Raw genomic sequence first — 17,471 nt, forward strand, 5'->3', positions numbered from 1 at the left:
ATTAAAACAATAATATTAAATGTGGTAAATCTTATTTGGGAGTAAGAGTGCATCTTTAAGAGAAAAAGTATGCATAAGCGAGCAAGCGTTGCAATTTATTTGTGATGGAACATTCTATATATTATATTATCTTGACTTGAACATTTATTGACTCTTCGCCTTTTAAGCTGCACTCTCACAGATATACCGTTTTTACAACATTTTGTCTTTAAAAGAGCATTTTTTTCGTAATTATCTGCAAACCAATGCTAAAAGATTGCTGACAAAAGATCCGATCTCTGATTTTCATATTTCTGTTCCTAAATTAATGTTTTAATGGCTAAAACCGTTACTCACGGTTTAAGAAAAATGCATACAACAGCAATTTTTTAACTAAAAAAATCTGCAATCTAATGTTTTGTCAGCAGTCTAGTATCACAGGTTTCCATGCATTTTCGCATAAATTGGCTCGTTCCAAGGCAAAAAAAATAAAAATGTTTTCAAAACGTTCAATCTGTGAGAGTGCAGCTTTAAAGTTAGTATAGTATCTCCACAATTAAATCAAAGTAATATTCGAATATCTGATTTCTAATCTTCAGCATGGATTTAAACAGAGCTTACTGGCTTCGTTCAATGTGCGCATGTACTTATTCAGTTTAAACATTATTCATATCATGCAAAAATAAAATAAAACATAAAACAAAGATTTCTAAATTAAGATCAAGATAGTGTCCTTTTTCATATGCTTTTTAACACAAGGTTTTTAGATATACATGCTCACAAACAAGGAAAAGAAACCCAAAACCGATCTTGGACGAATTGAACTACTTATAAGCTAATTATACCATACAGAACTCAGATTGCATTACTTATTTTATCTGTTAGTGTGTCATATATTGTTCAATGTGTCATTTTGGACAACGAACAGGCATTGAGACGTGGAAGAATGAATTGATCAACAACAATAACAAAATCAGTCGAGTGAATGTGAAAAGAACTATTATGAGCTGAATAAGCTCAAGATTATGTGTCAACATACATATATGTGACCGTTTACTGAGTTGATAAACTTTAAATGTCACCGACAATTCACAAGTGATTTTTTTACAAAATGAATGCTTTCGGATTGTTATTGTTTTTCGAAGTTATTCACATAGTTTATGGTTCGTATTGAATTGTGTGTGGTTGCATATTTCATTTTCGTATAGATCAGATTATAAGTATCTTCCCTTGCCAAGAATGAAAGATAAGTACATCACAACCCGAGCGTAGGTGTGTGTTTTTGCGACACGAGGTTTACCGAGGGTCGGGATGAACCTAGCTTACACGATTGGCCATGGTAGATGTTTTTTATCCCACCTCAGTTAAACAAAAAATAGTAAAAATGATTTGTTTTCAGTGTAACTATTTTGTTTGTTGTTTATAAAAAGTAGGTCCATACGGGTGCTGTTTATCTTTGCCCGTGAGCAATTTCTCGAAACAAACTTCTAACTGGCTTAAGAAGCTTATTTCAATAGGTCAAAATACATACTTAAATTGAATTTTAATAGATGGAAAATGGTGAATTGTAATTATCATAAAGCTTACTCCTATTTAAAGTATTTCAACTCTTAAAAAAGTAAATTTTATGCAAATTATTAAAAAGAAATAGTGAGCTAAGTTTAAGTCTGTTGAAAGGGACTTATGAAGTTTCGAAAAATTAGGGCCAGAAAAGCAAGCTATTAATAGTGTTGTAAAAATGCATTTTAAGGAGCGATGATAACATTTGCTGCATATGTTAGTTATAATCTGCTCTAAAGTCAGTGCATATATCTTTTTTTGTCAAAATTACTTACATTATTGAATAATTACATATTTCCAAACATTTAAGAACTCAGTTCTCTGAGCTTGTGTTTGAAACTCAGACTTAAGTTAAAGTTGTTCACAAAATCGTTGTTAACTTTCAAATCTGTACCGCTCTGTACGTTTAATTGATACACTTTTGACCTACAGTATTTTAATCAAATCTGTACCGCTCTGTACGTTTAATTGATACACTTTTGATCTACAGTATTTCAATCAAATCTGTACCGCTCTGTACGTTTAATTGATACACTTTTGATCTACAGTATTGCAATCAAATCTGTACCGCTCTGTACGTTTAATTCATACACTTTTGATCTAACAGTATTTCAATCAAATCTGTACCGCTCTGTACGTTTAACTGATACACTTTTGATCTACAGTATTTCAATCAAATCTGTACCGCTCTGTACGTTTAATTGATACACTTTTGATCTACAGTATTTCAATCAAATCTGTACCGCTCTGTACGTTTAATTGATACACTTTTGATCTAACAGTATTTCAATCAAATCTGTACCGCTCTGTACGTTTAATTGATACACTTTTGATCTACAGTATTTTAATCAAATCTGTACCGCTCTGTACGTTTAATTGATACACTTTTGATCTACAGTATTTCAATCAAATCTGTACCGCTCTGTACGTTTAATTGATACACTTTTGATCTACAGTATTTCAATCAAATCTGTACCGCTCTGTACGTTTAATTGATACACTTTTGATCTACACTATTTCAATCAAATCTGTACCGCTCTGTACGTTTAATTGATACACTTTTGATCTACAGTATTTCTATCAAATCTGTACCGCTCTGTACGTTTAATTGATAATCTTTGGATCTACAGTATTTCTATCAAATCTGTACCGCTCTGTACGTTTGATTGATACACTTTTGATCTACAGTATTTCAATCAAATCTGTACCGCTCTGTACGTTTAATTGATACACTTTTGATCTACAGTATTTCAATCAAATCTGTACCGCTCTGTACGTTTAATTGATACACTTTTGATCTACAGTATTTCAATCAAATCTGTACCGCTCTGTACGTTTAATTGATACACTTTTGATCTACAGTATTTCAATCAAATCTGTACCGCTCTGTACGTTTAATTGATACACTTTTGATCTACACTATTTCAATCAAATCTGTACCGCTCTGTACGTTTAATTGATACACTTTTGATCTACAGTATTTCTATCAAATCTGTACCGCTCTGTACGTTTAATTGATAATCTTTGGATCTACAGTATTTCTATCAAATCTGTACCGCTCTGTACGTTTGATTGATACACTTTTGATCTACAGTATTTCAATCAAATCTGTACCGCTCTGTACGTTTAATTGATACACTTTTGATCTACAGTATTTCAATCAAATCTGTACCGCTCTGTACGTTTAATTGATACACTTTTGATCTACAGTATTTCAATCAAATCTGTACCGCTCTGTACGTTTAATTGATACACTTTTGATCTACAGTATTTCAATCAAATCTGTACCGCTCTGTACGTTTAATTGATACACTTTTGATCTACAGTATCTCAATCAAATCTGTACCGCTCTGTACGTTTAATTGAAACACTTTTGATCTACACTATTTCAATCAAATCTGTACCGCTCTGTACGTTTAATTGATACACTTTTGATCTACAGTATTTCTATCAAGATTTGAGACAACTATGATAGCTGTAACTGTTTTATTTAAATATATGAACGCATTATCAAATAATCCACGTTAAAACATAACGATGATCTAACTAATAACGTTGGTAACTTTAAAGCTGCACTCTCACAGATTTACCATTTTTACAGCTTTTTTTTATATTTTTTGGTCTTGGAAAGAGCATATTTTTGAGTAAATGTCTGCACACCAATAATATAAGATTGCTGGGGAAAAAAATCAGGTCGTAGATTTTCAGATTTCCGTTCGAAAATTAAAGGTTTTATGGCCTAACGGTTTATGAAAAATGCATAAAAGATCAATTTGTGAACTGAAATATAAAAATCTGCGATCTGATGTTTTGTTAACAGTCTTATTAAACTGGTTTCCATGGATTTTCGCATAAATTGACTCGTTCCAAGACAAAAAATAAAAAAAGTTGGGTTTTATGGCCCAACGGTTTAAGAAAAATGCATAAAAGATCAATTTGTGAACTGAAATATAAAAATCTGCGATCTGATGTTTTGTTAACAGTCTTATTAAACTGGTTTCCATGGATTTTCGCATAAATTGATTCGTTCCAAGCCAAAAATTAAAAAAAAGTTGTCAAAACGTTCAATCTGTGAGACGCAGCTTTAACAGCGGGCCAATGTTTTTTATGTTTGGTAAACAATTTTGGCAGTCCTTTACATTCTATTTGACGCGCAATGATGACATAATCAATGTACAAGTTTACATTGTTATACGTTTTGTGCGTAATCGTATAACTAGGCAAATGATTTTATACTTCACAATTATTAAATAAAAAAAGCCATCCGCTTGGTAAAACCGATATCCGCTAGGAAAACCGAATTGCGCTAAGAAAACCGAACTGAATCTACAAATAAGTTTGAGCTCCTTTAACTCTCATGTGAAATTTTGCTGTCTGATGACCCCCATTTAATGTTTTATTAAATACAAGGTGATTGCTTGCTTATTATTAATGTGTTAATAAATTAGCCAGACTAAGTATTAATAAATTTATTACTAAAGTGTATACCTGCTCTTTATTGTTCTGTAATCGAATTTAAATGACCTATTTTTGCTAAATTTACAGTGATCAACCTTTCTCATAAAGCAGAAATACCGTGTTTTCTGCACCTTTCTTTCAAATTTAACACGTTATCTTTCATAAGAACCATTGGTTTCGTTATTTATTTTTCCTTTTCGGTAAATTAAAACAATTGTATTAATTGTGGTACTGCTTATTTAGGAGTAAGAGTGCATCTTTAATTATCACCTCATTCTTTGTAAACATAACGCCATTTTTCCCAAGGTAACGAGAAGCCGGTGTTTACGGTGACGCAACCGACGACGGTGTTTTTTGACGAGGGCACAAACACACCGGCGGGGACGTCCCTGTACACTTTCACCGCAACCGACAGCGACCTTACGCTGGTGTACCTTAGTTACGAGTATGATCCGGTGGAAAGCAGCGACATGTTTGAGATAAATGGTAAGCAGAACGCTTTGTGCATTTGTCCCTCAGCAAGTGCGGTGTACCATTATGTGTTATGTTGCACGCTTGCGCTTTGTGCTACAGCTGGTGCGGTGTACCGTTATGTGTTATGTTGCACGCTTGCGCTTTGTGCTACAGCTAGTGCGTTGTACCGTTCTGTGTTATGTTGCATGGTTGCGCTTTGTGCTACAGCTAGTGCGGTGTACCGTTCTGTGTTATGATGCACGCTTGCGCTTTGTGCTACAGCTACTGCTCTGTACCTTTATGCGGAATGTTGCACGCTTGCGCTTTGTGCTACAGCTAGTACGGTGTACCGTTATGTGTTATGTTGCACGCTTGCGCTTTGTGCTACAGCTAGTGCGGTGTACCGTTCTGTGTTATGTTGCATGCTTGCGCTTTGTGCTACAGCTAGTGCGGTGTACCGTTCTGTGTTATGTTGCATGCTTGCGCTTTGTGCTACAGCTAGTGCGGTGTACCGTTCTGTGTTATGTTGCATGCTTGCGCTTTGTACTACAGCTAGTGCGGTGTACCGTTCTGGGTTATGTTGCACGCTTGAGCTTTGTGCTACAGCTAGTGCGGTGTACCGTTATGTGTTATGTTGCACGCTTGCGCTTTTGTGCTACAGCTAGTGCGGTGTACCGTTCTGTGTTATGTTGCATGCTTGCGCTTTGTGCTACAGCTAGTGCGGTGTACCGTTCTTTGTTATGTTGCATGCTTGCGCTTTGTGCTACAGCTAGTGCGGTGTACCGTTATGTATTATGTTGCACGCTTGCGCTTTGTGCTACAGCTATTGCGGTGCGCCGTTCTGTGTTATGTTGAACGCTTGCGCTTTGTGCTACAGCTACTGCTGTGTGCCATTATGTGGTATGCTGCACGCTTGCGCTTTGTGCTACAGCTACTGTGGTGTGCCATTATGTGGTATGTTACACGCTTGAGCTTTGTGCTACAGCTACTGCGGTGTGCCATTATGTGGTAGGTTGAACGCTTGCGCTTTGTGCTACAGCTACTACGGTGAACCATTATGTGGTATGTTGCACGCTTGTACTCTGGTCTACAGCTGCTGTGGTTTACCAGTAGGTGTTATGTTGAACGCTTGCGGTTTGTGCTATAGCTACTGCGGTGTGCCATTATGTGGTAGGTTGCACGCCTGCGCTTTGTGCTACAGCTACTGCGGTGTACCATTATGTGGAATGTTGCACGCTTGCACTCTGGGCTACAGCTGCTGTGGTTTACCAGTAGGTGTTATGTTGAACGCTTGCGCTTTGTGCTTAAACTACTGCGGTGTGCCATCATGTGGTAGGTTGCATGCCTGCGCTTTGTGCTATAGCTACTGCGGTGTACCATTATGTGGCACGTTGCACGCTTGCACTCTGGGTTACAGCTGATGTGGTTTATCAGTAGGTGTTATGTTGAAAGCTTGCGCTATAGCTACTGCGTTGTGCCATTATGTGGTAGGTTGCACGCCTGCGCTTTATGCAATAGCTACTGTGGTGTGTCATTATGTGGTAGGTTGCACGCCTGCGCTTTGTGATATAGCTAGTGCGGTGTGCCATTATGTGGTAGGTTGCACGCCTGTGCTTTGTGATATAGCTAGTGCGGTGTGCCATTATGTGGTAGGTTGCACGCCTGCGCTTTGTGCTACAGCTAGTACGGTGTGCCATTATCTGGTAGGTTGCACGCTTGCACTCTGGGCTACAGCCTGTGTGGTGTACCATTATCTGGTAGATTGCACGCTTGCACTCTGGGCTACAGCCTGTGCGGTGTACCATTATCTGGTAGGTTGCACGCTTGCACTCTGGGCTACAGCTTGTGCGGTGTACCATTATATATTGCACTTTGTGATTTAACGAGTTTGTTGTATCATTATATGTAATGTTGTACGTATGTACTTTGTGCTATACTAGGTTAATGGGACGGTGAGACTATTATAATCATGTCTTTACGGGTTGACATTCATTATTTTACGTATGTTTGGTGTTTTTCTTTAGAAACTCAGACCGCAGGCGAAATCACAGCCGAAGTTAAACTGAAAGACCTCCGTGAATTTGATTACGAAGTACAGAACGCCTACAAGATATATGCGCGCGCATACGACGGCGTCCAGTACTCGGGGTTAAGCGGGGTGCTGCTTAATATCGTGATTAATGACATCGGGGAAACTCCTACACTTGACCCCCCAACGACGTCCCAATCTTTTAGTGCGGAAGAGGGACCGGTAGGTGTTGTCACCTTGTTGCTCTTTACATTATAAGACAGAAAATTATTATTTTTCGCTACGTTTACTACGTAAGAGGACATATTGGTGTACTAAAACGTAGCTTTTTGTCGTGCTGTGATGACACATTTGGTAATGATATGTAGAGTAAACAATAAGCTGTCTTAGTTTATGCCTGCCATTATATAATAGAATTAAGAAAATAGATCTATTTTATATCTCCTCTACCCTAAACCCTGCAGGCTGGCAGTAAAATCGGTGACCCGAGCTTCGTTGTGGTTGACGCGGATAGCGCCGAAATTCATACCTGGACCGTTACCGGGGGAACAGGTCTGTAACGTAATACAACTTTTAATGCAATATTTCTAATTTTATTAACTGGATTTCTTGCTGATTTTCAGACATCGAATCACCCCTTGGTGGCCATCAGGATACGGGCGCCGATGTTTTCAAAATACTAGCTGCTTGATGATTTTTTTCCAAACTAAGCTATTTAAATCTTACGACAACTAGTTGTGTATAAAACAACTAGCTCAAATGAGATATACTGTGATGATCGTGAAAAGTGTTTAACATCACTATGTTTATCACCAGGTGAAGACTTTGTCAACGTGAACGTCTTGAACGGCACTTTGACGTTGAGAAAAACGTACGATCGAGAAAACACCGCGTTAACGGAGGAAGTTTACGTCAATATCTCCATAGCGGACCGCTTCGGGCTTACGTTAGTTGATATAACAAATCTGTCATTAAATGCATAGTTTGTATACAAATGTATATGTACAAAAGCGTATTAAAATTCTGGTTGGAATACATAAAGAAATATGTATTATTCACTGTAGAAGTCCAGGAACAAGTTTAAAATGTAGATCCTATATTAATAATTTATTAAACTCGTAAAAATAACCACAGCGCTTAGCCTGTATAGTCATTAGCTATGTGTCATTTCAGTGTCGAAACCGCTTACTACGTGACGTTTAGCGACACGAACGATAACATACCGACGTTCAGCCCCTCTTACTATACGTTTGACGTAAGTAAAATCACATGGTATAACATGCTGAAACGGTACACGTTGTGATTAACGCATTTTTTTCACTATAATAAAAAAACAATTTCTAGACTTTAAGCCAACGAAATCGCCTATCGACCTCGAAATAAGTTACACGCTTAAGAGACCTGGCGATTTAATTTGGTTCCCCGCCTGATGAAAACATATTATATAATAATACATGTTGTGTTATTAAATCTGTATGGCTTTAATGGGCTTGCTTGCTCCGCCCTTCGTAATACTTATGGTTTTATAACTTTCTTCACAATCTTTGTAAAATATATACTGTTTAAACTAACTATTTAAAAAATATATACTTTCGTTGTTACATTGACGTCTCATTACTACACAGATGAACAATGAAAACATCTCTGTCGGTGACGTTCTTGTGACGTTAACGTACACGGATCTGGACGCTGACAGTCCAAACAATGAGGTCACACTGTCCCTCGATACGTCGAACAGCTACACGGACTATTTCGAACTTGTTGAATCCAACATAACGCTCTCGGTTAGTTTTAAACGTAGTGGTTTGCGTTTAAAATAACAGATGGATTGCGAATAATTAGTATATTCAATCGACGTAAAGTAGAAATAAAATCAAGTAGCGGACATAGGTGGGGCGTAGGCGGGTCTTATCATATACGTCACACTGGTTAGGGTTAGGGTGGTTAAGGGTTAGGGTAAGGTAGTAGCACATAGCCGCTGCCTTATTTTAAGATTTATGTAAGTATTTATACAAGGCGTTATTTAGCGGACGTAGGCGCTGCGTAGGCGGGGCTTATTGTATGTGTCACACGGGTTAAGGGTATGGTTAGGGTAAGGGTAAGATAGTGGCACATAGCCGCTGCCTCATTTTAATATTTATTTAAGAAGGCGTGCTATTTTCGCCCCCTACGGGATGTTATATTAGGCGTTATGTAGCGGACGTAGGCGGTGCGTAGGCGAGGCTTATTATGTACTTCACAAGGCAACGTAAGGGTGGGTTAGGGTTGGTTAGGGTAAGTACAATGTAGTGACACATAGCCGTTGCCTTATTTTAAGATTTACATAAGTACACGTGTTTTTACCGCCTTCTACGGGATATTATACAAGGCGTTATGTAGCGGACGCAGGCGGTGGGTAGGCGGGGCTTATCATATGCGTCACACGGGTTAGGATGAGGATGGATTAGGGTTAGGGTAATGTATTGGTACATAGCCGCTGCCTCATTTTAATATTTTATATAAATAGGCGTGCTCATTTTGCCTTCTACGGGATGTAATATAAGGCGGTTTGTAGCGGACGCAGGCGGTGCGTAGGCGGGGCTTATCATATGCGTCACACGGGTTAGGATTAGGATGGATTAGGGTTAGGTAAAGGTGGTAGCACATAGCCGCTGCCGTATTTTAATATTTCATATAAGTTAGCGTGCTATTTTCGCCCCCTATGGAATGTTATATCTTTATTTTAAGATTTATATAAGTGGCGTGCTATTTTAGCCTTATACGGGATGTAATGTAGACATCATGAAGTATCTACTATCCAGACGCTTGAATGTATAGGGCGGGGTGTTTTTGGACAGTTTTGTAGCTATATGCCCAATAAAAAGTGCATGCTTAAGCGCAAAATATATATCGTTCAAAACAGATTTTCGTTTTTGACGTTCTAAATAAACAGCATGTCTCGTTTATAATGTCCCAATTATTCTGAATACATTTTTTTATGTAATCGCCCACTGACGTTAGACACAACAGCCGCTGTTTTTAATAAAATGACGCAATTATCTCAATATAATGGTAAATTTTATTTTAAATATTATTGTTTTGTAAAATGTACTGTTCTCCAAATCAAGCAACTTTATGAATTTCAGATCATGAATGACCTGGTATACGGCGACGGACCATTCACCTTCTACGTGTTGGCTACGGACGACGGTGACACTCCGCTAACAGGAACCGCAACCATAGAGTTCGGGTTGCCAACAGCCACCGACCCAACCCACACGACCACGACTCTTATACCTCCTCAGTCCACGGGTGGCGATGAGATGGCCTCCAACACGGAAATGGTCGGCGTCATGATTGCCTGCTGTTTTATTGCAGGTAGGTTAGGTTTACCTTTTGATATATATCCGGCTACTTCTGTTTAATTTCAGCGGTGATAACAAACTGTATGTTCCATTGTGATATAACAACGGTGATAACCAGTTATCTTTTCTATCCCAGCGGTGATACCTACCTGTTTTATTACAACGGTGATAACCAGTTATCTTTTCTATCCCAGCGGTGATACCTACCTGTTTTATTACAACGGTGATAACCAGTTATCTTTTCTATCCCAGCGGTGATACCTACCTGTTTTATTACAACGGTGATAACCAGTTATCTTTTCTATCCCAGCGGTGATACCTACCTGTTTTATTACAACGGTGATAACCAGCTATCTTTTCTATCCCAGCGGTGATACCTACCTGTTTTATTACAACGGTGATAACCAGCTATCTTTTCTATCCCAGCGGTGATACCTACCTGTTTTATTACAACGGTGATAACCAGCTATCTTTTCTATCCCAGCGGTGATACCTACCTGTTTTATTACAACGGTGATAACCAGCTATCTTTTCTATCCCAGCGGTGATACCTACCTGTTTTATTACAACGGTGATAACCAGCTATCTTTTCTATCCCAGCGGTGATACCTACCTGTTTTATTACAACGGTGATAACCAGCTATCTTTTCTATCCCAGCGGTGATACCAACCTGTTTTATTACAACGGTGATAACCAGTTATCTTTTCTATCCCAGCGGTGATACCAACCTGTTTTATTACAACGGTGATAACCAGCTATCTTTTCTATCCCAGCGGTGATACCTACCTGTTTTATTACAACGGTGATAACCAGCTATCTTTTCTATCCCAGCGGTGATACCTACCTGTTATGTTAAAACGGTGATAACCAGTTATCTTTTCTATCCCAGCGGTGATACCTACCTGTTTTATTACAACGGTGATAACCAGCTATCTTTTCTATCCCAGCGGTGATACCTACCTGTTATGTTAAAACGGTGATAACCAGTTAACTATTTTATCACAGTGGTGATACCTATCTGTTATGTTACAACGGTGATAACCAGTTATCTATTTTATCACAGTGGTGATACCTACCTGTTATGTTACAACGATGATAACCAGTTATCTATTCTATCACAGTGGTGATAGCGAGTCACCTATAATAATCAGCTACCTGTCATATTGCACCTGTAATAACCAGCTACCTGTCATATTGCAGCTGTAATAACCAGCTACCTGTCATATTGCAGCTGTAATAATCAGCTACCTGTCATATTTAAGCTGTGATTATCAGCTACCTGTTTTATTGCAGCTGTGATAATAAGCTACCTGACATATTACAGCTGTGATAATCAGCAACCAGTCATATTTCAGCTGCAAATATCAGCAACCAGTCATATTTCAGCTGTGATAATCAGCAACCAGTCATATTTCAGCTGTAATGAACAGCAAACAGTCATATTTCAGCTGTGATAATCAGCAACCTGTTTTATTGAAGCTGTGGTAATCAGCTACCTGCCATATTGCAGCTGTGATATTTAGCTACCTGTTTTATTGCAGCTGTGATAATCAGCTACCTGTTTTTTGCAGCTGTGATAATCAGCTACCTGCCACATTGCAGCAGTGATAATCAGCTAACTGCTACATTGCAGCTGTGATAATCAGCTACCTGACATATTGCAGCTGTGATAATAAGCTACCTGTCACATTTCAGCTGTGATAATCAGCTACCTGTCATATTGCAGCGGTGGTAATCAGCAACCAGTCATATTTCAGCTGTTGTAATCAGCTACCTGTATATTTCAGCTGTGATAATCAGCTACCTGTTGGTATTATGTTGGCGATGGCACACGTACGGACAGTGTCTACCGAACTCTTTGAGATCTGCCGATTGCTGCTCTCTTCCCAACAATGACGACGAGTAAGTATCCGTGTTGTATCAAGCATCGATATGTTTGCATTCCATTGATGTATGACTTCCCTGAGAAATGAATCGCATAATTTATATATGGAAATGAAAGACAGATCGAAGGGGTTTTATTTGAAATCATTGCAGCGCTTTGTAAGCTATCCGACTCACAACTGTTTAGTTTATGGATGCTTTGTGACACAACATTATTTTGGTAGCATTCGAGCTTGGTGAGCCACAAAAGAAAGTGTGGTTACCCGAAATTATTAGTTTTGGCCTTCAAATATTTAAAAATATGTTATTTCAAGTCCTTTTTCAATGGAAATAATGAACAAATATGGAAACTGTAATACACTTATGTATACTGTTTTTGTTTTTTAAATTATTCTAAATATAAAAACATCAAACGAATCCCGATCAAAGGATACGAAAACTTTTTAAGTCTACCTGGCAGATGCATTACAATTAAAGGTCATTGTAACTATCAGAAAACCAATCGATTTGTGGGTCAGGCACCATAGCACAGATGCTGTTAATGCGATATTTTATGCATGAGGAACTAACAAAGGATCAAAATATATTTCGAATGACATGTTTCATTGATATGAAAGTTACATCATGTCAGGGGGTACTTAAATTTAGAATTTATCCTGAAATGAGGATTGAGAGTTTCAACTTGTAAAGATTTTTTTTGCTCTGACATAAGCATAAAAAATAGAAAATAGGACACGGACAAAATACCCTGGATTGTATAAAAAAGACTTTGGAAATAATTTCTTTGGGACAAGCCCAAGTATCTGCCATTTGGGCAACGAACAAAGAAATCAAACGTCCGAACCGGATTAAAACTAAAGATAAAGAAGGGCGGACAACTAAACCTACGACAATGAGAAAGAGTTTTCTCCCTTAATAATTATCAGATTTCCTCAAAAATTGCTAAACGAAGTATTCGCCCCTTTACCCTGCTACTGGCATGATTCCCTTATTACCAACGGATCCCCGTATCTAGCCCTTACCTTTTCCAGGATCGACAATTATCAGCTGTTTGAACTCCGCAATACATATTGTGATTCATTTTAACATGTTTGAGAGAGGCTTATATTCTGTGTGTTATTGTTTTCAGCGAGGATGAACAAATTATTGCCAGCATCCCGAATGTACACGGAAAAGATGGTAGATCATTTTAATTACATGTTTTATTTCGTTTAAACTTTTTATTTTATAATGATTGTGAAGAAAGTTCAATCACGATTTTGCGCGATAGTGTGGTTTTGTGTTGTGGGGGACACAGAATTGCCCGAAGAAACCCCTTTTGTCAGACTTGGTGACAACCAGCCAATCTCACGTAAACCTAGGCTGGTAATCGAACCCGAGACGCCTTGGTAAGAAGCAAGAGCGATCACCATTGCCCTAACCAGACAACCAGATGTTGTTGTGTTTTGTTTTTGTTTTGTTTTTAAATCTGTACTTATACCAAATAACACAAACTGTCGTCAACCGTCAAAAGTATTTTTTTACGATTCCATCAAACATTAGCGTTATCAAAAATAAATAAACTTTGCTTCTTTATTTCAGGTTCGGGACTTGGAAAACAGTATGGTAACTACTAGCCACAACTCTGACCACAGACATTGGATTAACACTAACGAAAGTAACAAGCGACTTACTGGATAAGCGGGTCTTTTCAGACGGACTTGTGATATTTTATATTGTTTTTGTGTGTACATGTTTCATACTAGTCATTAGAAAAGTTGCGTGCACATTAAATTTGTAAACATGTTTAAACGGTCATTTCATAGAGTAACCATGCATAGTTCCGTAGATACCCATTCTTAACAGATTCTCACAATTGATTAAATTTAGGTTTAGTGGTCAACATTATATTTTGTCCAATGAAAATGCATTTTTTTCTCAAGTTTTCCAATACATATATTTCAGTAAGTCAGCAGGCAGCCGTTATTGGTTTATATCAAGTGAATCGGTATATATAAACAGTAACTTTGGGCAGTTTGTTGGTAGTTTACATAATATAATGTAGACCACTTTAAATAAGATTGCTGGTATGTACTTACACAAAATAAATGGTTCTGATCTTCAATCATTACTTAATGTTCAAAATAGTAAATACAAGAATCTGCTGTAAGACTGTGTGTTTGGAGGCAATTTAATTGAGTATCCAAATTAGATAGTAAAAACAATTCATTTTAGTGATATATGTCATGTACCCTATGGATGTTAATAGTGAAGTATGCTTTGCTGTTTTAAACCGACTTTCAGGGACAATTTTATACAGCTAGTGATTAAACGGTAACGATTCAAATATTACTCTATTTCTGTGTATAACTATTTAAAACCAAACTATTTAAACGTTGTAAAAACTATGAACCAAAGACGCTTAATCACGCATGCGCGAGAGTGTCAAACGTGTAACTCACAGGGGGTAGACAATGAGTTTCACTCCCTTCCTTCCTAAGAAGACTAGTTAAAATACACTTTACGGTAAATCCCATGCATAAGAACCGTTACAGTTGTTTAAAGCTGCACATCACACAAATTCACCGTTTTTACAACTGTTTTATATTTTTTGTCCTGGAATGAGAAAATGTGTGCATAAATATCTGCAAACCGGAAATAAAAGACTGCTGACAAAAATCAGATCGCAGATTTTCATATTTCCATTCGAGAATTAATGTTTAATGGCTAAAAGCGTTACTAACGGTTTAAAGCTGCACGCTCACAGATTTTCCGCTTTTGTCTTTGAAAGAGCAAATTTTTGAATAAATATCTGCAAACTAATGACGAAAGTAAGCTGACAAAAGATCAGATCGTAGATTTTCATATTTCCGTTCGAAAATTATTGTGTTATGGTTTAAAACCGTTACTAACGGTTTAAGAAAAATGCATGAAACATCAATTTTTGAACTTAAATATATAAATCTGTGATCTATTTTTTTGTCAGCAGTCTTTTTTAACTGGTTTCCATGCATTTTCCCAAAAATTGGCTCGTCCCAAGACAAAAAATAAAAAAGTTGTCAAAACGCTCAATCTGTGAGAGTGCAGCTTTAAGAAAAAATCATAAATAAATAAGCATTTTTTACATGCAGTTTTGCATAAATTTGCTGGTTCCAAGACAAAATATAAAAAATGTTGTCGAAATGTTCAATAAGTGAGAGTGCAGCTTAAAATATTAATATATTAATATTAAGATATGATTTCATGCTCGTTAATTTCAAAAGGTAGATTATTGTTTATTGTACGTAATGAAGTTGAAATGTATACATATATATTTATTTCATTTTCCTTTTCAATTCTATTTCAACATAAACATATAAAACGTCACAAACCTGCATATCAAAATCACTTACCGTAATATTTTTCCTGTATATTACGCCCTAGGTATTTACATTTACGCCCTTAGATTGAAAGGGAAGATGTTTTATAAACTGTTATCAATTGTATTTGTCAACCATTGTACACTTTATGATTCACTGGTTTACGACCTACTGGTTTATCATAAATAAAACTTGAAACTTAAAGGCCTAGTTTAAGCAATGTTTGGCATGATGATCCCCTGCCATGCATCTCCTGTTAAATGCAGTGGTGTCGCAGTAGGGGCCAATTTCCTGTGTTTGTTTATTGGCTCAGGGCCATAAAGGGTTGACTATTTCTATAACCAAACTTGAACTGCACAGTAGGATGCTCAGATCAGAGATCTGATAGACAGCACAAGGCAATAAAGATTAAGATCAAAACACAGAAGTTGTGTACTATACACGGTTTTAGGTCACTTATAGAAGGCTTAAACTAGGCCTTTAAATGCTGGGCATCTTCTGCTAATTGCACTGGTGTCACAGTAGGGACTATTTTCCTGTGTAATCGTTTATTGGCTCAGGGCCATTAAGGGTCCATTTCTATAATAAAACTTCTAAAACTGCACAGCATACTCAATGCAAGTAAATTAAGATCAATAAACAGAGGTTGTGTACTATACACAGTTGTTTTTTTATTTTTGTTTTTTTTTTTGTTGTTTTGTTTTGTTGTTGTTGTTGTTGTTGTTTTTGGGGGCCACTTATAGAAGGCTTTAACTTGGCCTTTAAAAGCCAAATGCTACTGAACTATCGTGTTAAAGAGCGTTCGATAGAATTATAATACTCATGTCAATTCATCCTTATTAATGTATCCAACATCATTGTATTTCCTGTCTCAGTCTTGACGTGAAATGAAATAGGTTTTCATTTGTTAATATGTGTTTATATTTTATATGATTTGTTCATATAGAAACCATGTATAGTTTAAGTAAATACAAACTCTGTTCTGTTTTAATGTTGGCAAACTATTTAAAGTGACACTCTTATTCAAAATCAATACACACACATGCATAACAAACAGTTTTGACTACCACTTACGAAATCATGCATTTATGGAAAATATTAATTATAATAAGATAGTAACGGTGTATTTATTAGCAGAAAGCTTAAAGATTTACTTCGGACTATAGTCTCATAAGTTAGAAGTACTGTGTTTTAAGCTCATTTCTTTCAAATTAAGCGCAAACATATTAAATGATTGGTGAATGCTAATAGATTTACTGTGGTGTACTATATTCTCATAAGGTAGAAGTACTGTGTTTTAAGCTCATTTCTTTCAAATTAAACTCTGTATCCTTCAAAAGAATCATTGTTTTCGACATTTATTCATCCTTTTTGGAATATTAAAAAACACTATTATTAATTGTTGTAAATTTTATTTGGGAGTAAGAGTGCATCTTTAACTTCTTAGTTGTATCTGACACATAAATGGGCATATGTTTGTGGGCTAAATTATACATCAAATACACGGGCATTCATTTGTAAATATTCGTTTTTTGTGCTATTAATATTAGTTTCAGTCAGTTTATATTTATTTCATTATCATTTGTTTTCTTTGTTTACATTAAATAATTTATTATTTATCGAAACGGTCATGTTTTATTTATTCAACCATCATTTACCTCATGTTATGTTGTTATGTTGAGAACCAAGCGATTGATTGTTTTTATGGGTGTAAATAAAAACCACAATTTAAAAAACAATCGTTATTTTTGTTCATAGCTGTGTTCAAAACAATGCAATGGAAATTACACCGTGCACGGTAAAAAAGGTCTGCTCTCTTTTCAGCAACAACAGAGAACCTCAGTATAGTAAACTTCCATCGAAATATATAAATAATATACACACATACATCGCACGGACAAGTCCTGCCACATAACAGGGGCAAC

At 36.8% G+C, this 17,471-nt stretch overlaps 1 protein-coding gene across 1 annotated transcript; it reads left to right on the top strand.

Annotated features, from left to right (window-relative positions):
- Nucleotides 1-942: 942 nt before the first annotated feature.
- Nucleotides 943-17,254, top strand: LOC128205395 (protocadherin Fat 4-like). Its single transcript, XM_052906979.1, has 11 exons — nucleotides 943-1,142; nucleotides 4,804-4,983; nucleotides 6,975-7,201; nucleotides 7,444-7,531; nucleotides 7,796-7,925; nucleotides 8,153-8,234; nucleotides 8,605-8,763; nucleotides 10,105-10,336; nucleotides 12,112-12,226; nucleotides 13,338-13,387; nucleotides 13,790-17,254. The coding sequence occupies exons 1-11, from the start codon at nucleotides 1,091-1,093 to the stop codon at nucleotides 13,822-13,824; spliced, it is 1,350 nt and encodes a 449-aa protein (XP_052762939.1). The 5' UTR covers nucleotides 943-1,090; the 3' UTR covers nucleotides 13,825-17,254.
- Nucleotides 17,255-17,471: the final 217 nt, after the last annotated feature.

This window comes from Mya arenaria, chromosome 10 (assembly GCF_026914265.1).
Source record: "Mya arenaria isolate MELC-2E11 chromosome 10, ASM2691426v1".
Taxonomy (NCBI): domain Eukaryota; kingdom Metazoa; phylum Mollusca; class Bivalvia; order Myida; family Myidae; genus Mya; species Mya arenaria.